The sequence below is a fragment of the Eretmochelys imbricata genome, chromosome 4 (genome assembly GCF_965152235.1).
Source record: "Eretmochelys imbricata isolate rEreImb1 chromosome 4, rEreImb1.hap1, whole genome shotgun sequence".
NCBI classification, from domain to species: Eukaryota; Metazoa; Chordata; order Testudines; family Cheloniidae; genus Eretmochelys; species Eretmochelys imbricata.
The window spans coordinates 111,348,751-111,371,555 of NC_135575.1; the positions used below are offsets into that span (position 1 = coordinate 111,348,751).

At 40.3% G+C, this 22,805-nt stretch overlaps 1 protein-coding gene across 1 annotated transcript in view; it reads left to right on the forward strand.

The window, feature by feature from the left end:
* The window catches only part of ADGRA3 (adhesion G protein-coupled receptor A3), a 134,207-nt gene that overhangs the window by 9,496 nt on the left and 101,906 nt on the right, over window positions 1-22,805 (forward strand). Inside the window, exon 2 of the mRNA XM_077815799.1 lies at window positions 8,356-8,427. Within this exon, the coding sequence (XP_077671925.1) occupies window positions 8,356-8,427 (72 nt within the window). The remainder of the gene's footprint in view (window positions 1-8,355; window positions 8,428-22,805) is intronic.

Here is a 22,805-nt window from a genome sequence, read left to right on the forward strand (position 1 = left end):
CAAGGATTTTGGGTGAGCGATACTCTAGAAGACATGAGAGTATTTTGTTAATTAAGTATAAGATCTAGAATGCGTGTTATGATTTTATTTTGTATGTAATTGTTTCAAATACTTGTACTTGTTACTACTTGAATTTCTGTGCTTTGTTAAATAACAAAGCTTTGCTTCTCTTTCATTGTACTGTCTGTTCTCCCTGTGTAATTGCTTCCCTATAGTAATTCCCAATTTGTACTACGCCGCCATTCCATACACTAAAATAAACAATTAAATAGTTAAAACCAACATTTTAAAAGTGTAACTAGATTTCATGCCCCATTAATAAAGGACAGAGAAGTTCATACCTCTCTTTTCAGGCTGTCTGCCCTTTGTTCACATTTGAAAGGTTATCTTTGCAGTCACAGGGGCTAGACTTTTTTAATATAATGAAAGCTTAGATTCTGTAAGATCTAAATTTGTCAGATGGGCCACTCAAATGCATCAAATGGGCTAGATCAAATCTGCTGTTTTGTTTTCACTGCGCCAAAAAAGGTAGGGGTAGGGGCTGTGTGTGTGCTATTTTTACCGCAGGATGACTAAAGTATATTAGCTATCCCATTGTAAAATCCTAATGGTATCAGACCACCTGTAGATTTTACTGTGAGCTAGTTAGGCAAGGTTAATGCTATATCCCCACCTGTGGTTGACTTCACCTAGCTAATTTCCATAAAAACTACAGTGCTTGTCTCTGATAGGACTTTATAGTGGGATAGCTAATGCACGTTAGTTATCCGGTGCTAAAAAAAAAAACACTTTTTTTTTCTTGTTTCCCAAGTGAAGACATGACCTGAGTTAATCTTTTTCCAGTAGTTTAACATTTAAAGAGTATTGCAAACAATGAAAAAGAACTTTACTGTTGTTGTTTTTTTAATGTATTAGGTACTTACATGAAGGAAGCAGCAAAACTAGGTGTGGATTAAAAAGTTACAGTGCATATCAGTACTACTACTTCAAGGCATAAGTAGGATTTTAGGCAACTGGGATCAGAGAGGAGCATTTTCTACCCTACCCATAAAATGGTATTTAACAGCAAACAGGGTGCTTTTTTGCATTTTTCTGAAAAAATGGGGATAGGGTCATTGCCGAAAACAAGATACTGAACTAGGTAGACCAGTGGTCTGTTTTTGGCACAGGAATTTTGTTTCATAAACAACTGAAGAAATAAATATATAACTTTAAACTTAAAATGAGCATAACACTATGTTTTACTGATTAAGGTGTGCAAACATTAAGATCCTGCAAACCTTTACACACTTTAATATTCCTTAATCAGGATCTAATTTAGTTCCACTGAAGTCAAAGGTTCTACCTGGATGAGTGAGGATTTACAGGATCAGACCCTTAGTTTGTTATGAGGTGATTTAATAATATTAACCACAGAAAAGGCTTTTTCATATTGTACTTTGGTCGTCTGACTAAAATAGTTTGATGTAATAGTCTCCTGAACTCCAAGCTCTAGTTTTAAGGGGTAACAAAACCAAAAAAAATAAATTAGCTCGCGTATCTCCACTGTTCTTACTTCACACATTTGTAGTATGTCTGTACTTTCCTTGTGGGCTTTTGAGATCATATAGTAAATTAATTCATTCTTCAGAGAGTGGTTTGAATAGTGTGTAGTAAATAAGGCATGGGGACACATACTGAACAGGGAGGAGAAAACAAAATATTGAATAGTTGCTCATTAAGTGTCAATCCTGTGCACTGACTAAATCAGGCGGCCTGTGGAAAAAGATATGTGATCATGTAATTAAAGATTATCATAATGCATGTACACAAGGGGATCTAATTTAAAGTTGCACAGAAAACCTTGATTCTGGTGTTTCTTAACTTCTGAATACTTTACTTTGCAACATGAATGACGTTCTTTTAAGGTCGTTTTTTTGTATGTATTATTGATTTTGTTTAATTCAAGCTAAATCAGTATCAGCAAGGTTTTGGGCTGCTTAAATTTGTGTACATGAAGAGTTTGGACTTTTTTTGACTAGATGGATTTCAAAATCAATTCAGTTTATCTGCTGCAAACTTCCAGTATAGAAAAGGCCACTTCTCATTTTCCCCATTTGTAAAAAAGATAGGAAAAAAATACCGCCTACCTTTGGAGAGTTGTTGCAAAGATTCAGTAATAACAGCTCTTGTGGTGGTTTTCTTTCATATGAAAAAAGGTCCACGGTTAACCAAGTACTATACATGTTCTGCACAGTAACTAATTTACTCTTTTTTGCCTTTGACAGTAATTCATTGCAAGACAAAATGCTAGGAGTCTGAAAATATTGGGTTTATATCCTTGTGTAAATCACAACTTTTCCAAAATAAGCTTTAGAAAGAGTATTTGTCTTTTTGTATGTTTACTGTTTTCAGCAGAAAACATTTTTCTTGGTTGTACAGATCAAATAGTGATTTTACTCTGATTTTTTTTTTTGCTGGTAGCAGACTTCCTAGCCCCCAGAGTATACCTTCCTGGCTTGAGTTGTTTTAGTGGATCATTCATTATTGAGCCCAATAACCTCAATTATTTGCATGTTTTTTAAACGAACGTATTCAGAAACTTTTTGCAGCAGTATTGAGGTGTTTATTTTTATGTAGGCTTTTAAGATACTTGTGTATCTCACTTGTACTATAAGAGTTATATTAGCAGAGTTGAAATTTAACTTTAAATTCCTATTTTTGTTACTTAATTATTTAATTATATTATTAATTATATTAATTATTTAAAACATACTTGTATGGCTAAGATTAGTTGTACAGTATGAATAACTTTTTTTTTCTGGTGCCAGACATTTTATTGTAGTTTCCTAAAGCGAAAAATAGTTTAATTTTTATTGCTTTGTCATGAAAAAAATGATTGTTGTACCACTTTTATCTTGCATTGTGGAAACAGCCTCTTCTACTCTTGCTAGTACTACCAAGTCAGCACAAGGATGGGAGAATGAGTTGGATTCTGTTCTTGCTAATTCTGTTGAAAATTTATTGTTATCCAAGTTGTAATTGCAGGCCCAGTGGAGTTATCCAGTTATAAATGTGGGCAGATACTTTATTATTAGTGACAAGGCACATTAAAAAGAAAGAATAAAGCCTGGCTGAGTTTGCAAGCCTGGTGCTTGTTTTTTGTTTTTTGTTTTTTTTGTAAACTGAGTAAATGTGTTATGGAAATCCTTGACATCCACATACAGTACAAAATGTTGATTTTTATAGTCACTTTTTAGAATAGAACTGTGCTTAAAAGAAGGAAAAATGAGATTTGGTACATAAAGAGAGCTGATGCCCACTTTACCAATAATATTTCTAAAAATAATTTTGTGAGTTAGCATATTTTAAACATTACTTTTATTCTAAAAACATTAATATTTTAAGTTAATAATTTAGCAGAATTATTGATCAAAAATAGTTGTCCAAATGATACATTTCATTGTGCATTTATAGTTCTGAATTCTAAAAGCAAATATAACTTCCGTTTACTTTGAGCTGAAGTCTTTATGGTATTCTGTCATCTTATGCCACATCTCTAAATGCTTCAAATAATGTATGGACTGAATATATTAATACCAAGTTGTAAACTGCATTTTTTAAGATTACATTTTTAGTTCTGATGAAATGCCTTAGCTTTTTGATTGTACTAAAACCTTTATGGCTGAGCAACTAACAGACCGTGCAAAGAAAATACTAAATCAGATTGATTGTAATTCATTCGTCACACTCCAGAGAGACACTTATCCTGTAACAGGTATTCAGGTGCTTCTACATTTGGGCTCTTGTTTCATAGGTAATGTCAGCAAACAAAAGGATTTGTAATTTTTATTTAGTTTAATTCAAACTCTAGTAAGTAGTTTCATGGTGTCTTCTGCGCTATGTTGAGTGGCTCGTCTCTCTGGAAGAGACACAAATTCATTCACTAAGGTTTGAGATGATAATCTGAAAGTTACAAAGGATGTACAAATGGTTTTTTCACCACTGAGCCAAATCATAATGTTTCTTTGTTTTTGCTAGTCTTGACTTGAATATTTTTCCATTTGTTTACTTTTGATTAAAAACCTGTGTTTGGTTGGCTTTTTTTTGTTGGTGCTTGTCTGTCTTCCAGCTGTGTTGGCTATTAACTCCTCTGATTAAAGTTGATGAATTTTCCACTCCCAAACCCTTCATCGTCCTGATTTGTGCACATTCTAGTCAAGACAGAATTAGAGTACCAGAGGGTACTTGCTCTGAATATTTTTGGATAGGCAAGATGAAACCCTGGGCCACCACTTTTGTAAATGCAATGAAAGGCTCTCAGTATGTACATTGGAACCTCTTGTAAACGTAATACTGCTTCATACATGGCATTTTGAGGACTTATTAAATTTAAGGTCCAAATTCAATAGTTTTCTGAAGTTGTTGTAAGTATTTGTTAGATGGACTGATTTTTTTTTTATAACGTTGTTATAGCATGCCATAAGTATCTGTGACAGTTCTTACAGAAAACAAAGACAAGGTCTCTGCCTTAAGGAGCTTACTATCTATTTCAAACATATAAGATGAATATGAGGTCAAGGGGGAAGTTTTTTAAGTAGGTGCCCTACAGTCCGTGAAAGTCAGTGTATTATATATCGTCTTTCAATAAGAATAGAGCACCTACCTTTGGCTTTGTTCTTCATATGTCTACTGACTTTCTGAAAATACCAGTTTCAGAGCCTTGCTTTAGCATACAGGTTTTAGGAAAAACAACCTCTGCATGTGTGATTATTTTAGTCTGACATATAGGTAAGTGGCAATTATTTCTTAAGGGGAATTATTTTTATATTGTGTTTTCAGATAAGACTATTTATACATGGGAGCTCAAAACATGAGTTGCATTCTATGCTCCACTTTGATAAAACCACACTCATGCATGTTAATTTTTTCCCCAAAATTTGGCAACGTTGATGCGGAGCATCAGAACATTCCTTGCTTTTTTCTCACCTAAGAGTCATAGGTGGTAGCCAATTCCAATGTAAAGTTTTCCTCTCAGCTTCATTTCAGCTGGTTTCCCAGCTAGGAACTTTGAAAACTAAACGTCAAGACGTTAATCTGCTCTGCAATAACTTGCTCACTTTGCTTGAGTGTCCTGTGTTCATAATAGCATGTTGGTCAAATATCCATACTAGTATTTCCAACTTGCTCAGTCACAGAAAAATGAGGCCAGAAGATTTTGTTCTCCCGTAAAACAAATTCTCTTGTTTATTTTTTGTAGTTTAGGTAGGCTTGGATCTTTCTGTGCCATTGTACAGTTAAAATCCCGAAGTGGGCTTGAACCTTGCTTCTGGCAGCACCAAAATTTAATCTCAAAGATCTGGATAAAAAACATGCTCAAGTGGTAGTTTTCTTACCCTTCCATGTCCCTAGAGTCATATACACATTTGCTGTTTGATATGCAAAAGCCAGTTGGTGTTTGGTGCATCTCTCTTTGCTTCTGCACCTCAAATCCTCTCTCTCTATTGGACTGATAACATTTCTTCACTCTGCTTCACCCTGCCAAACTGCAAGGCATGGGGTTTTCTGCTATTCTACCTTTCAGTCATCTTGGTTGTTGCAGTGTGATTGGGAGCACTTCGGTCACTCTCTATTTCAGCTTTCTAGCTGCTGCAGTAGAAGTTTTATGCTACTTTACTCCGCCCCTAGCCTGCATTTTTGGATCCCCTTCCCAGTGAATAGGTCCAGATCTTGCCTCCAGTGTCAGTCAGATCTGTTCCAACCAACATCAAAGTGAAACTGATCTGATTTTTTTTTTCCAGTTTTGCTACAAGCCCAGTGTTCTAAAGAGCAGCAGTGAAACTGGACAAGACTGGTCAGTTTTCACTCTGCTTCAGTTGGATAGTTCTGAGAAGTACTGTTGAAGCTCTGCAGACTTTGGAAGATAGACCTGCATTGCTTTACATTCTGTTCACCTTTGGAAAGTTAGCTTTGCAACCACAAGAGGTAGAAATTATTTAACTAAAGCTTAGATTCTTTTGAAGGATGAGATGGCACGCATCCGCTTGCTGTGGTTGAGTGGATTTTTCAATCTCTGTATTGGTGAGACTTCCAGTTTGGCCTGGCAGAAATATTTACTAACATTATTTAAGCTTGCTTTATGTCAAAATTTGTGGAAATAACTTAACTTTTGAAAGTAAATATTGTAGGTTAAAGATAAACATGTTTAAAATTAAACTAGGAAAAGAAAATATACATATCAGGCATAATCATGATTCTCATAAATTACAAATACTCAAGAACTGCAAGAACTGTTTTGAAAACCATTTATTTGGAAAAACAAGAATTTTGTTGCAGAACTACATATTAAGTTAAAATGACTTCCTAACACTTGTAGTTCGATAGCTAATACTACGATTGGCCTTTCACACTGACAAGCAAGATGTGTTTCTACCCATATAGGCATGCTGTAAATTATTACTTGTTAAGATATTTCTAAATCTATATTGAAAACATTATATAGCATATCAGATCTGTATATATTTAATATAAAATAAAATTGTTAATACAGATATAGAAAAGTGCCCTTTTTATTCTCAGTCTAAAATACCTTCATAAAGTAAAATCTTTGCAGGTGCATGCAGTAATGTACTTTAAAAGGCACTTTCTTAACCGTCCTTCCCAATGTTAGTTTCAATGGCTTTCCCTACTGGGTGTAATCATAGAATAGAATATCAGGGTTGGAAGGGACCTCAGGAGGTCATCTAGTCCAACCCCCTGCTCAAAGCAGGACCACAATCCCCAATTTTTGCCCCAGATCCCTAAATGGCCCCCTCAAGGATTGAATTTACAACCCTGCGTTTAGCAGGCCAATGCTCAAACCACTGAGCTATTCCTCCCCCGCTGCAGTACGGTAACTCCTCACTTAAAGTCGTCCCGGTTAATATTGTTTCGTGGTTACATTGCTGATCAATTAGGAACATGCTCGTTTAAAATTGCGCAATGCTCCCTTATAATGCCGTTTGGCAGCCGCCTGCTTTGTCCACTGCTGGCAGGAAGAGCAGCCTGTTGCAGCTAGCTGATGGGGGCTTGGAATCAGGGTGGACCGGCAGCCCCCCTATCAGCTCCCCGCTCCCGTAAGTTCCCTGTGCAGCAGCCACCCAGCAGGCTATCAATTGCCACTGAAAATCAGCTAACGTGCCGCCTTCGGCACACGTGCCATAGGTTGCCTATCCCTGGCTTTAAACACTAAAACTCCTGCGGAAAATAATTCAGACAGAGAGCTTGTTTATTATTCCTTTTGAGGAAAGAGATTCTTGAATTGAAGGGAATGCTTTACGTAGAATATGTAAAATGTGTTTTCCCCATAGGGTAATAAAACACTTGTCCAATTTCAGATATTGAACAAATGTAAAAATATTATTCTAAATTTCCTTCTGAAAAGTAAGCACAAGAGTTCATTGTCTAACATCTTATTGTCCTATAACATGGGAGGGGGGATGGAGTAGAAATGTAACCATCTAGCAAATCTCTGTTTTGGTGTACGAGTAATAGTCGGCAATGGTGGGACCAGTCGTCCCCCCCCTTTATTTTTGTCAGTTGTGTATGGGTTGTGTGTATATGTATAAACACTTATTAACGTGATATCTAAGCCCTGACTGCATTTATATAGCCACATGAAAAATGTAGTTAGCTAACAATTAAGGTTGCGAGGTACTAGCCCAAGGAACATACATTACATTTCTCTTTTAAAAATGGAAATAACCCAGTAAAGTTTACTATATAGTTCTGACACCAGTTTGCGGGTGTGCGTTAAGATTGGAATTTTCTGTCTTAGCAATACTCAAAAGACCGTATCTCTGTCCTATAGTGATACCCAGACAAACTAAGCTCTGTAACAACCTTATCCATCCACAAGAAACACTTTAGTCTCATCAGAGACCACAGACACTGAAGTGTCTTACTATTAATCATATATTTGTTGAGCAAATGCTCCCCCCCATTTCACAGCCGTTCACAGGAAGACATACTTTATAAATTCTTAATCATACAGCCTACTATCAGAAGGGCTTAACATGTCCATGTTTACGATCTTTGATAGTGTGCTCTTCCCCAATACTTCATATTTCACTCTTCTCAACTTGTAAGTGCTTCACATCAGAGTACCTAGCACTGGGGGAGCCCCCTGTTTCTTGGGGCTTATGGGTACTGTTATAATATATTTCATACTTGCTGTAAAGGTATTCTACAATAAGTTTTTCTTACTGTATCTTGATGAAAAGACAATCTTTTTAAAAGAAATAATTATTTTCATAGTACTTAGAACAAAGAATAAAATTCAGCAAATGTTGTTAGGTTTGTTCTTCTGACATCTTTTGTTTTTGATTCTGTATGCAGGATTCTGAGCAACAATAAAATATCAGAGTTGAAGAATGGTTCCTTTTCTGGATTAAGTTTTCTTGAAAGATTGTAAGTACTTATTTAAGAAAATAATTATTATTCACCACTAAATCTTTTGTTTGCATATTTTAAGTATCAAATAAATGTACAAAACAATATATCTCCTTTAAATAGGATCTTCTGTAGTCGGAAGTATGTAGCCATGTCTGCTTCAGCATAAGAATTATTTGATAACTGAGCGATCAATGTACTTAATAGTCTTTTTCTCTATGAAGGTTAAACTACAGTAACAGTTACTACAGAGGGAGTTTTGCAAAAGCCATTTTCTGAGATTTAGTTGGGGGAGGGGGAACAATAAGAAAGTACAAAAAATGATCTCTACAGTACCACAGCATGCACTTTATAGAGACTGACTACTAGCTATAATTTCATTCTGAGTGGTGCTGGGACAAACTCTCTGGGAAATTATTTAGGCCTGGTCTACAGTACACGGAAGTAGCCGAGTTACTTCGAAATACAAACTGATTCTGTCCACACAACCAAACCAGTTTTTTGGATTTAAAGAGCTCTTTAATCCGATTTCTGTACTCCACCTCGGCAAGTGCAGTAGCGCTAAGATCGAGATCGCAGTTCCGGGTTACAAGTACTGTGGACGGAATTCAACGTTATTGGCCTCCGGGAGCTATCCCAGAATGCTCCCTTGTGACCGCTCTGGACAACACTGTCAACCCCAATGCACTAGCTAGGTAGGCAGTAAAAGCCCTGGGAACTTTTGAATTTCATTTCCTGTTTGGTCACCATCAGCACAGTCCACCATCACAGGCGACCACGCAGTCCCAGATTCGCAGACAAGCTTCAGCATGGTCCGAATGGGAGGTACTGGATCTCATCGCATGTTGGGGAGACGAATCTGTTATGGCAGAACTACGTTCCAAAAAAACCACGCAAATACGTACACTAAAGTCTCCAGGGCTATGACGAAAAGAGGCTACTCCAGGGACACGGAGCAGTGTCGTACAAAAATTAAGAAGCTCAGGCAAGCGTACCAAAAATCCGGGGAGGTGAATGGGCACTCTGGGTCACAGCCTCATACATGCTGCTTCTGCCGTGAGCTGCATGCAATTGTGGGGGGTGACGCCACGACTTACCCCACCACTGTCCGTGGACACCTGCAAGGGGGAGTAGCACGAGGCTAGGAGGATGAGTTTTTGGAGGACGAAGATGAGGAGGAGGACAGTGCACAGGTGGCAAGTGGGGAATCCGTTTTCCCCCCTAGCCAGGAACTATTCTTAACGCTGGAGCCAATAGCTTCCCCCCTCTCGCAAGGCATGCTCCCGGACCATGACCCTGGAGAAGGCACTTCTGGTGAGTGAGAGCTTGATGGGAGCCACGCGGTGCAGGGGGGCGGGAATCCAGCCGCGCTGGGGTGTTCACGTTTGGTTTAAAGGGCTCATCCCTGCTCAGAGCCTCATTGGAGCCACGCAGGGTAGGGGGAGGGTGTTGTGTGAAGTGATCATCCCAGAGAGCCCACAGGGCCTCCTTTTATATGGCAAACCCACCAGGCATTGCTTGCTATGGGAAAGGAGGCCCAGCAGTTGGAAAGCATTGAAATGAATGCGGAAGAAGCAGAACCCCGCATGCCCCTAGGGCTTACCATGGCTGTCTGCAAGCTGAATTCTGTTGCCCAGCCGCATGTGATTGCTTACTCACACCAAAGTGGCAGGCACTCCAGTAAAAGAGGCAAAATGTGACCTTGTATAGAAAGAACATGGGCTGTGTACTATGAATTGCCTGTTTCACTGAGAAACAGTGTCCTCTTTGTTCTCTAACAGGTATCTTTTAATATACTACCCTCACTTTTTCTTCTCCCCCAGGTGCAAATGTTTCAACGCGGCCCCTATCTACTCCATCCCAGAGGTTGGTCCAGATTAGAAGGCGGAAAAAACGAACTCAGGATGACATGTTTGTCAAGCTCATGCAGTCCTCCCGCACTGACAGGGCCCAGCTGAATGCGTGGAGGCCAACAATTGCAGAGTCGCATAAAGCGTTACATGAATACGAAGAGAGGAGGGATGTGTGCACAATAAGAGCAGGCAGGATTTATGGTCAAGCTCATGGGGAGCAAACTCACATGCTCTGCTCTATGGTGGACATAATGCGGGAAAGGCAGCAAGACCACAGACTGCCGCTGAAGCCCTTGTATAACTGCCCTCCCACCTCCCCAAGTTCCATAGCCTCCTCACCCAGATGCCCAAGAACATGGAGGGGTGGGGAGGCTACGGGGACCCACACAGTCAACCCCAGAGGATTGCACAAGCAGCAGAAAGCTGGCATATCCGAAATTTTGGTTTGGTTTCTGGACTTGTCCTTCCCTCCTCCTCCACCCCAATACCCAATAACCTCCTCCTCTAACCCAATACCCCCCGCCCCCCGTCTAGCTTCTGATTTTTCTCAATGTTTCGTGCAACAAACAAAGAATGTATTTTAAACAATTTTTACTTTATTTCCTTTCATATGTATCGGGGGTGGGTAACTTTAAGAGAAACAAACACAACTGTCACACCATACCCTGGCCAGTCATGAAACTGGCTTTCAAAGCTTCTCTGATGTGCAGCGCACCCTGCTGTGCTCTCCTAATCTCCCTGTTGTCTGGCTGTGCGAAACTGGCCACCAGGCGAGTTGCCTCAACCTCCCACCCCGCCATAAACGTCTCCCCCTTACTCTCCCAGATATTGCGGAGCACACAGCAAGCAGTAATAACAATGCAAATATTAGTTTCGCTGAGGTCTAACAGTCAGTAAACTGCGCCAGTGTGCTTTTAAATGTCCAAAATGCACATTCTACCACCATTTTGCACTTGCTCAGCCTATAGTTGAACAACTCCTGACTACTGTCCAGGGTGCCTGTGTATGGCTTCATGAGCCATGGCATTAAGGGGTAGGCTGGGTCCCTGAGTATAACTATAGGCATTTCAACATCCCCAACAGTAATTTTCTGATCTGGGAAGTAAGTCCCTTCCTGCAGCTGTTCAAACAGACCAGAGTTCCTGAAGATGCGAGCATCATGCACCTTTCCCGGCCATCCCACGTTGATGTTGGTGAAATGTCCCTTGTGATACACCAGTGCTTGCAGCACCATGGAAAAGTACCCCTTGCGGTTTATGTACTGGCCGCCCCTGTGTTCCAGGACCAAGGTAGGGATGTGCGTTCGTCTATCGCCCTGCCGCAGTTAGGACACCCCAGCGCATTAAAGCCATCCACAATGGTCTGCACATTTCCCAAAGTCACTACCCTTGATAGCAGCTGGTCAATGATTGTGTTGGCTGCGTGTAGTACAGCTGCCCCCATAGTAGATTTGCCCACTCCAAACTGATTCCTGACTGACTGGTAGCTGTCGGGCGTTGCAAGCTTCCACAGGGCTATGGCCACTCACTTCTCAACTGTGAGGGCTGCTCTCATTTTGGTGTCTTTGCACTTCAGGGCAGGGGAACGCAAGTCACAAAGTTCCATGAAAGTGGCTCTACGCATACGAAAGTTTTGCAGCCACTGGGAATCGTCCCATACCCGCAACACTATGCGGTCCCAAGTCTGTGCTTGTTTCCCGGGCCCAGAATCGGCATTCCACAGCATGAATGATCCACAGCATGATCATGGCCCAACACCACCATGATCTCGCAATCTCCACATGCCGTACTTCTAGGAACGTCTGTGTCCATGTCCTCATCCGTATAGTAATCGCGCTGTCATCGCTTCCTCATCCGGTTTTGCAGGTACTGCACATACGGCTGGATAATGCGCAAGGTATTTACAACGGTCAAAACTGCAGCGGAGATCTGAGAGGGCTCCATGGCTATGGCGCCTGCACGGGTAATCCTGGAAAAGGGGCGTGAAACGTAGGAGAGTAGAGTGGCAGCGGAAGAGGTACTGTTCGGTTTACGATAGCCGAAAAAAGGCGGGAAATGGTTGTCTTCTGTAGCTTTCACGGAGGCAGGAGCCTAGGATGGACAACACGGAGAAGCTCGGTAGCGCGGCAAGAGCAGGAGACAGAGTTGGCGGCGGAAGCTGTGCTGCTCGGTTCACGATGGCTGAGCAGAGTTGACAGCGGAAGCGTTCGATGAGGAAGAGAAGGAGTAGATACTAGAGATTACATAGGAAAACGAGAGGAAATGCGAGGTGGATTCATAGTAGCAGGAGAGCAGCAGTGCACAGTCTGCTGAAATCAGTATGGCACCTGCACACCAAGAAGGTGCGAAATGATTGTCTACCGTAGCTTTCACGAAGGGAGGAGCGACTGACGAGAGACACCTAGAAACACCCGCAAGAATGATTTTGCCCCGTCATACACTGGGAACTTAACCCAGAATTCCAATGGGCGGCGGGGACTGTGGGAACTGTGGGATAGCTACCCACGGTGCACCGCTCTGAAATTTGATGCTAGCCTCGGTACTGTGGACGCATTCCACCGAATTCGCATGTTTTAGTGGGGACACAGAAGACAGAATGTATAAAATCACTTCCGAAAATTCGAATAGAATAATTGTGAAATAATTTCGTACTGTAGACGTAACCTTAGATTACAGTGATGTGATATTGAGATTGCCTTACCGTTCCACTTGCTGGCAGTCCTCATCTGAAGGGGCAAAAAGGCAAGTGTGGCTAAGGGCAGGCTAAGAATAATGTGTGCATGTACTTTTTTGGGCACTTCAGAACATAAAAGGGGAGGAGAAATCAAGTTCTTTTTGAAGGGGAGTGTACGCTTCTCTTCAGCTTGAAATTTTCCTCTCCTCGATAGGTTTAGTAGCAGCATGTACTTTGTGAGGGTTCATTGCCTTACAAATTCCATATATGTCAACTTCATGGAAAGAAAATCAGGATGTAGCACCCAAAGTGGTTGTCCTCTTTTTCTTCCTCCTCCCGCTCTCCTTTGGGTCCCCTCTTCTCCGATTCCCATTGCCTTTCTTCCTTCTAGATCAGTGGTGGGCAACCTGCAGCCCACCAGGGTAATCCACTGGCAGGCCACGAGACAGTTTGTTTAGATTGACCGTACTCAGGCACAGCTGCCTGCAGCTCCCGGTGGCCACGGTTTGCCATTCCCAGCCAACAGGAGCTGTGGGAAGCGGCACGGGCCACATGGACGTGCTGACCACCACTTCCCGCAGCTCCCATTGACTGGGAACGGCGAACTGCGGCCAGCTGTTCCTGTGGATGGTCAATGTAAACGAACTGTCTCGTGGATTACCCTGACGGGCCCCAGGTTGCCCACCACTGATCTAGGTGTTGCTGTGTCACCTACAAGTTAAGAGGAAGCACTTCAGCTCCTGTTTCAGGACAGTGTTTCCTTTTTCTTTTATGGATGATGCTGATGTTGATGAATTCAACACAGAAAGTGTAGTTGGTGGATGTTCCGGGTTGGCTGAACATTTTATGATGAAGAAATGTTGGAAGTGTATGGATCTCTAAGCTGTGCTGACTGATTAGGAAAGTAGCCGGTCTCACCTCCTTATCCTAGCATCAAAGTTATTTTAGTTTCAAGTCAACTTTAAAATATCCAGTTCCTCCTCCAAACTTTAAAAATACAGATAATGAAAATATTAGTGAGTGAGCAGGTGGAAGATTAAACTTGTGGTATCGCTCACAGCAAGCACATGAGTTTAACATTCTTTATAGCTTGCTAGTTGATGAGATATGAGTAAGCATGCCCAGAAACCAAGAATTGTGGGAAGTGTAGTTTATCAAAAATATTATATGGAGTTGTCTAGAGCCTTGTGTAAGCTAGAGAAATCTTTCAAAAGAAAAAAAAATTCCAGCCATGCTAACTCTGGTTCAGCTCCAATGGCAAGAGCAATATTAGGAGCTCTGATGTAGACAGGCCAATGACTGCTAACAGTGTTGTAAGCATCATATCCTATAACTCTGCTCACTGTTCGATTAACAGGTCATCAGCTGCCAATATTTTAAACACTATCTACATTAGGACTCCCTATGTTTGTAATACCACAGGACCGTGGACACTTTTGTAAAATTTCCCTAGATTAAATTTTAGAAATGTACCAGAGAAGCCGTTCTATTAACCGGGCAGTAAGTGGTAGCTTATCAATACCAAAAAAAAGGAATGTAGATGAAAATGTACTGGCAGCTGATGCATATAACTTCGCTGTAGACAAGAATGTCCAAATAGAGACTCATAGTGTTGTCTTTGGGCCGGAGAGAGCAGAGAACAAAAGAATATCTGGAAAAGTGAAGGTTTACTTCAAAGGACAAAACATCTGTAACTGTCTAACTGTAATGAAAGAGAACAAGTACTTGAATACTTGGCTAAAAGATCTGGAAGCAAGGTGAAAGCTTGGTTCCACTGAAGTCAGTGGCAGAACTCCCATTGATTTCAATGGGGCTGGGATTTCTCCCCAGATATTTTGTCTGCCAGAACACTAGTGCCGATGCCTGTTAGCTTAAATGAAGAATGTTGTATTAAAATGAATTTAAAAAATACATGTATACAAAATAGAAATAGGCAGTGGTTATAAAAAATGCAAAAGCAGGAAAAGAGTTAAACTAGAAATAGGCAGTAAGTTATTAAATATTTTTAAAAGATTTGAAATAACCAAGTATGAATTTGGTAGATCATGTAAATTTGTAGTCATATTACTGTTAGCTCATACTCCTTCTCACGTCCCTCCTATTATTTGTTACGCTCACTTGTTAAATATTTTCTTAGTCTCTGCCTTCAAGAGCCTGTAGGCAAGTTGGTCTTCCCCATGGAATTTGTACAATACTTGGTAGTACAGCTCTGGGTCCTGATTGCAGCCTTTGAGTGCTACCCTAACATACATTATAATAATGATGAAGTGGTGAGTACAGAAACAGAATTGCTATGTTATGGCAACTTGTCAGTTTGTAGAAAGGGGAAAAAAGATCACACTACTTCTGTATGTAGGTTTTCATACGACACCGTAGTATCTGAGTACCTTCCACTCATTGATTAAGTGTCATAATTAACATCTATCATATGTGGCTTGTTCTTTCTCTTATCCTCTGCCTGGGGCTGGTAATTGTGTGTGTAGTGGAGTGTTTTTGTGTTGATAGGAGTTTTTTGGTGATTGATTTTTGTTTTGTTAGCAACGTTTCCAAAAGATGAAATGTGTTTGTTAGATAATCATTTATTCACGTATTAGTTTATCAAGACTTAATCTTTCCTTTACAATAAAGCTCATTAATATATTATACACTTTTCATTAACAGCTATATGAATCCAGAGTAACCTCTGGAAACATTTCTGTCTAAAAATGCTTATTTTTTGGATCATCGCACCAGAAACCTGTTAGGTTTGTATATTCCTGCAATCTGTGATATGAACTCAATACAGAAGTTACAGTCATATAAATGAAATGAAAACAATTTTGTTTAGCAAGTTTAAATTTGTAATTTGCACCTTTGTACTTAAAGCTGCTCTCTGTCTCTCTGGGGATGGTGATAGGAGCTGGCACTATAACAGTACCTTACCCCTGCCTAACCAAACCTGACATTTTCTCTCTGTTTTTCGTTTATCATTGTTGATCTGGGGAGTACTTGCTCATGGTTGACGGATGCTGAGAAAAGGGTGAAGTACTACAATCTTCCTGAAAGGGAGCAGGGATGAAACAGGGCAGAGAAAGTTTGTGTGGGAAGTTACACCTGAAATCTGAAATTCTTGTTTTTAGAGGTTTAAGTTTAGTCATCTTCCACGTTCTGGAATGGTGTAAAACGTTACCATGCAACCTTAACTCTGCATTAACAAAGTTTTTTTTTGGCAGTAAAATATTTATGTGAAACAGAATATTTCTGTTTCTGTGGACCATTCTAGCTGTGACCATACATCATTCTGTGATTGTAGTTTATTCCACTATTAAAGTTTAGGGCAAGGCAATTATTTATCTGGCTCATATTCATATATTGTACAGCACTGTATGTTCATGCATTCTGATAGAAATAATGTGTTTGAGAAGAAGCTGCTGTGGATGTTTTCCCTTCTATTGGCTACACACGCACTTTATTAGAGTAAAAGTAACACTGACATAAAATAATTGGATGCATTTTTGTAAAGTTCTGTATTTTCATGATTTGATCTTCAATTTCCTTGTGAATTGTTTTTCCACATTTCAGATTAGAGACCCCGTCCTCCTTTAGCCATAGATCTGGAAAACTGTAATAGTAGCATTTCACCATTATCTTTTCTATTGACTCCTTCTAAGACATTAGCGCTCTTTCACCTTCTGGGTAAGAAAGGGTATGTGCTATTTCGCTATACTGCTGTCCTCACTAGTACCACGATAGTAAAGGATGGGTCAGCAGTTCTACTATAAACTGCGCAAACTGCATTTTGGAGGCTTGTAATTTGGCTATAACAATTTTATCTTGGTTGAAATGTGGAATACAAGTTCCCAGTTTGGGGGTGAATTACTCTTACAAAACTTGGGGGGAGGGAAATCAACCAAGTTGTATTGCATTTTTATATTAATTTATCAGTTTGTTCCAGAATCATCTCTTGATACCTCAGTCTGTGACAGTGCCTCATCTTTATTACAAAAAAACCCAGCAGATTATTTGATTCAGTGGATAGGTGTGGGAGACCCGGGGGGCCTGTCAGTGGGTAGGGGTGTGGATAGGGGTCGGGGTAGTCAGCGGACAGGGAGCGGGAGGAATTAGATGGGGGAGGGGTCCCGGGGGAGCGGTTAGGGGCGGGGGGTGCTGGGAGGGGGCAGTCAGGGGACAAGGAGCAAGTTGGGGATTCTGAGGGGGGCGGGGGTGTCACAAATATAAAGGGAAGGGTAAACACCTTTAAAATCCCTCCTGGCCAGAGGAAAAACCCTTTCACCTGTAAAGGGTTAAGAAGCTAGGATAACCTTGCTGGCACCTGACCAAAATGACGAATGAGGAGACAAGAAACTTTCAAAGCTGGAGGGGGGGAGAAACAAAGGCTTTCTCTGTCTGTGTGATGCTTTTCCTGGGAACAGAAAAGGAATGGAGTCTTAGAACTTAGTAAGTAATATAGCTAGATATGTGTTAGATTCTGTTTTGTTTAAATGGTTGATAAAATAAGCTGTGCTGAATGGAATGTATATTCCTGTTTTTGTGTCTTTTTGTAACTTAAGGTTTTGCCTAGAGGGATTCTCTATGTTTTGAATCTGATTACCCTGTAAGGTATTTACCATCCTGATTTTACAGAGGTGATTCTTTTTACTTTTACTTCTATTAAAATTCTTCTTTTAAGAACCTGATTGTTTTTTCATTGTTCTTAAGATCCAAGGGTTTGGGTCTGTGTTCACCTATGCAAATTGTTGAGGATTTTTATCAAACCTTCCCCAGGAAAGGGGGTGTAGGATTTGGGAGGATTTTTTGGGGAAAGATGTTTCCAAGCAGGCTTTTTCCCTGATATATATATTTGTTAGACGCTTGGTGGTGGCAGCAATAAAGTCCAAGGGCAAAAGGTAAAATAGTTTGTACCTTGGGAAAGTTTTAACCTAAGCTGGTAAAAATAAGCTTAGGGGGTTTTCATGCAGGTCCCCACATCTGTACCATAGAGTTCAGAGTGCGGAAGGAACCTTGACAGGGAGCCAGGCTGTTTGAGGGGCACAGCATTCCCTATCCAGCCCTCCATACAGTTTCGCACCCCGATGTGGCCCTTGGGCCAAAAACTTTGCCCACGCCTGCTGTAGCCCATGGGGCTTAAAGGCACACATCCCCTTCTCCATTTAAGGATAAATAAAGACCAGGGTGGATTTGATTTAAATTGTGATTTAAATCACTAGACAGGAAGACTGGATTTAATCGTGAATTTCTACATAAAAGTGCATTCTTGTTGGTTGTTATAACCTTAATATGTATTTTTCACAACTCAGAGATAGATCTAGGTTTCATTTTTAGAAGGTACACGTACATTTTTAAAGTGATTTATTTTTAAAACTTTTCAGATTAGTTTTTCAGCTATATCAGAAAATGAATGATTGTTTGGTTATTTCATTTACCAAAGTTAACTGAAGCAGATATTTATGAAGTCATGGGGAGGTGAACTGTCTCCAATTCAACAGGTTAATCATTAATATATGGAGGATTTTCTTGCCATGCTGTATTAGGAGGAGAACATCACCAGAGAGACATTTAAAACAACGTTATTTTTCTGGATTTTTTTCCTTCAACAGCAAATACATAATATTTTAACAAAACAAGCATTTGAATTTTTGAATTTAGTGAAACATTCACATTTTTTAAAATCATTTGTTTTTGTTAAAATTGTTTTTAACTAAAATAGTTAAATGAAATATTTAAAAGAAAAAAACAAAAATTAAATTGACTATGTCAGGCAGGTCAACATGAGAAACTTAAAATATTGGCCTCTAACTCAGTCGGCCTCTAACTCAGCTAACTCAGTCGTCTTCACCTTCACTTTCCTGTTCGTTCATAATCTGGAAAAGAAAAGCAAGCTTTCCTGCTTTTTTCAGGTCCCAAATGATTTCTCAATTTGAAATGAATTTATCCAAAGGAAGAAAATATTCTTTCTACACCGGCGGAAGCAGTTACTGCTGTTAAGTGAGATTATCACTTCAACAGTCTCTGAATCCAAGTGCTTAAGTTTCAGAGTAGCAGCCGTGTTAGTCTGTATTCACAAAAAGAAAAGGAGGACTTGTGGCACCTTAGAGACTAACAAATTTATTTGAGCATTAAGTGCTTAATTAAGTGCTTAAGTGACTTCCACAAATTCACTGGTGTGACTTTCTTTAAATCATCATCAGTAAACATATATTTCTTGAATGGTTCACCCTTAGCTCTGGAGTTTATTATGGTTGGCATTATGGAGGCATGATTGCTGAATGTCCATGTCATAGCCAACTCCTCTTCTTCAGCAGTTAAGGTTTGACCTGGTACCGAGTATTGAGAATATTTGCAAGAAAATGAGCTTAGTGCTTGTCCCATTTGTTTTTTTAATGCTTGTAATTTAACACTGTCACTGCATATTTCTCTTTTTAGGAGCTCACTGAGTTCCTTCCAAATTTCAAGAGCATCCGCAATAAAATAGCTATTTCCCTGCATTTTGTTGAAGGCTACAGATATAGGCTTCAGGCTAGTCAGCATGTGTTCAACATTTCTCTTAAGCCCAATGTTGAGAACTTTGGCTGTGACAGTGCCATCTATTTTTTCACAATTTTGTTCGCAAACTGTCATCAGATTAGGCCAGTCCTTGATATAGTGCTCAAAACAGTCCACTACTGAGGTCCATCACACTCATGTGGGAGAGTTAGCTTGGTTCCTCCCACTTTTTTCAGAGCAGCTGCTGCAAATTTGTCGTTACGGAAGTATTTTGCAATTTCAATATTAGCCTTTATTTCTGGAACACTGAAGTCTTTGGCTAGGAGGTGCATCAAATGAGCACTGCAACCGTATGTTGTTACCTTGGGACTCTCTTCTCAATTTCTTCTCATCTTAGATAAATTTGCAGCATTGTCTGTGACCAAGCTGTGTACTAGACATTTGAATTTTTTTCACAGCTTATTATTGCTTTTACTGCTACTTCTTGTAAGTATTCTGTCATGTGTGCATTTCCTGGTGTATCAATTGTTTCTGTAAGGTTTATACCTGTGCTAGGGAGGCACATAATGTATGTACTCTACACAATGTCGTAAGGAGTGTGCAATGTAGACATACCCTCAGATTATTTGACTCTTGAGTTTGACCTGTTTCAGGGAGAATGCAGTACATCAATGGGTTAATAGTTAATATATCAGAACCCTGTTTATTTGATCTAACTGGGACTGGGGCCAGATCAGATAATCAAAAATCTGGATAAACTGGAGAATGGGAAAGTACAATGCTGCAGCACCATCTTGTGGCCACCAAAGAGATCTCCCACTTCTGGACCTTTGTGCGGTGGTTGTCTGGTTATCTGGCTTTCCGTGTTAATGGAGAGTCAAATAAACAGGGTTCTACTGTATTTGTCTGTTGTTGATATGGTGACTCCTAAATAACCTCTCTGTTTCCAATATACTTATAGGCCACTTTAATATGTAGATGGCCTGCAATAGATGAACCATAAACAGAGACTAGCCTGGAGTGTGCTGGCAGACATGCTCTGAACTGGAATAGTTTTGACCATAAAATAACTTCTTGAAATCATATACTGTGACTGAAAGAGGCTTTTCTCTTCCTTTATCATGGTTTCTCTGAAGTGCATATCCACAGAAGTGTTCTATGTGATTCAGTCTGAACCTACCTTTAGATATTCTTGTTGTTTCTTGGATTAGATTTTTCAAGATACTTTGATTGCAATCTCACCCATGGAATAACTTGATTCACTAATGAATTTTGTCAGATGAAGTTTAGGGGTAAGGAGTAGGAGACCGGAAAGCAAGTGACCTAAGTCACACTTGATTGCTTCAGGTACAAGGAGTTCAAGAAAGACTATACAGTGGTATTGTGAAAGGCCAAGGGAGCCATTTTGACTTTAGCATTGCTAAATCTCTCTCTGCAGAGCTGTCCAGGGTTGCGAGCTGACTAATCGTACCTGGCTGTTTGCCCAGGTGCTGTCTGCTTCAAAGACTTGTCCTCCTGTTCTGCTCTTTTCTGCTGACAAGGTCACTAGAATCAGTGATGGCTTCAGTCATTGTTTTTAAATAGCTAAATGACTTTGTTTTGCAAAATTCTAAATTTTTTTTGTCCATTAATTGTAGTGTAAGCTAGAAATACTGAGGTTACTGTATCTGTATCTTAGGAAAAACTGAAGGCTGACCACTGTAAAGTCATTTCTTTTTATTTGACCCCCAGCTTTAGCCTCTCACGAGACAACCACTCTATTTCCTTCAAGCATGCAATAGTTTGTATTCAAGGAACTGCTGTTAGATACTGCCAGTCTTGCTAAGTAAAGTCTTCCCTCAAATTTTCCATTCCTGGACAAGGTTTCTTTGACCATGTTTACACTACCACTCATGTCAGCAAAACTTATATTGCTTGGAGGAGTGAAAAAATCACGTCCCTGAGTGACATGACTTTTGCCCACATAACTGGCAGTGTGCACAGTGCTATGTCAACGGAAGAGTTCTCTCCATCAGCATAGAGTGGCTACATAAAACATCTCACAGGAGCGCAGCTGCATCAATACAGCTGTGCCACTGTAAGCTCTCTAGTGTAGACATAGCTTTAAGGTGGTGGTGGACCAACTTCCACAGCACTTCATCTCCACCAGGTTCCCTGACTAATACCAGCACTTCACATCACTGTATGATTCAGTTTCTAGTGTGATTGTCATTTCCTATCTCAAGTCCATTCACAACAGACATAATTCCAATGGATGTCTATCAGTTCTTTGTAGGTTACATTTTAAATGCTTTTTCCTTTATAACATTGTTTCTTCTTTGAGTATTGACCCTATGGATGCTATATTGTAGGTGTGTCTGTGCCCCTGCACTGCAGATGTGAGAACTCTGGTAGCAGTCCATCCCACCCTTGCATGCGCTGCTCCTCACCTGCCAGGAGGAGCTGCCAGTGTGTGCAGGCAATCCTCCTCAGTTCCTTCTCAACCGCCCCTGGCTAGAGACTGAGCGAAAGATATCCGTTCACGGATCATTAACTCCCTTTAGATTTGCTAATTTTAGCTTCCGCTTAAGCCTTTTTCTTTTGTTACTTTGTTTACATTTTATTTGGCAGTGCCTTAAAAAAGAAAAGCAACTAAAACCGAAAAAGTATTTTCCTCCCGCCAACCTTGGAGGGTGGGGGGACGACAACCCCTTTGCTCAAGGGCATGCCTGGCTCCCCAGTGTTCAAAAAGTGCCTCAATTGCAAGGAATCTAACCCAGCAACTGACAGATACTCGCAGTGCGTTCGGTGCTGGGGGAAAAGCACATTCTACAAAATGTGGCTTACGCCAACAATTGAAGCCCAGGTCCAGGAAAGACAGAGAGTTAAGGGTCAAACTCCTGCCCATGGAGTCGGCCCTTCAACCTCCAGAATCATGGTGGAAACTCTCACTGCAACTTTTTACGTCTTAGGGAGGTGAGCCCAGAGAGATGAGCCACTCCCACAAGACCGCTAAGAGAAGGTCTGTGAGCCAAAAACAATCTCCCTCTTGTGACAGGGAGACCAGATAAGTTGATGGACCAAAGCTGAGGTACTGGCAATATTGCTTTATCATATGAACTGTTTTTAATAGATTGCTACAGGAGTGTTTGGATTTATTTCAAAATGTACTTAGATTAGTAAACAGTTTATATAAAGATAACTTCATCATGCTGGCTGAACTTTGTTCAAGAGAAATATTTATAAAGTGGTGATAAGTTGCCTTGTTTGTTGTTGCTAAGATTGTAAATGCATGTATCAACAGAATGGCTAATGGGGAAAAAAGCAACACCTTCCGACAAGGCTCTTTATCCTGAGAATGGTTCTAATGTGGTTTCTCCATTTCCTCGCCACTGTTATATCTTTATT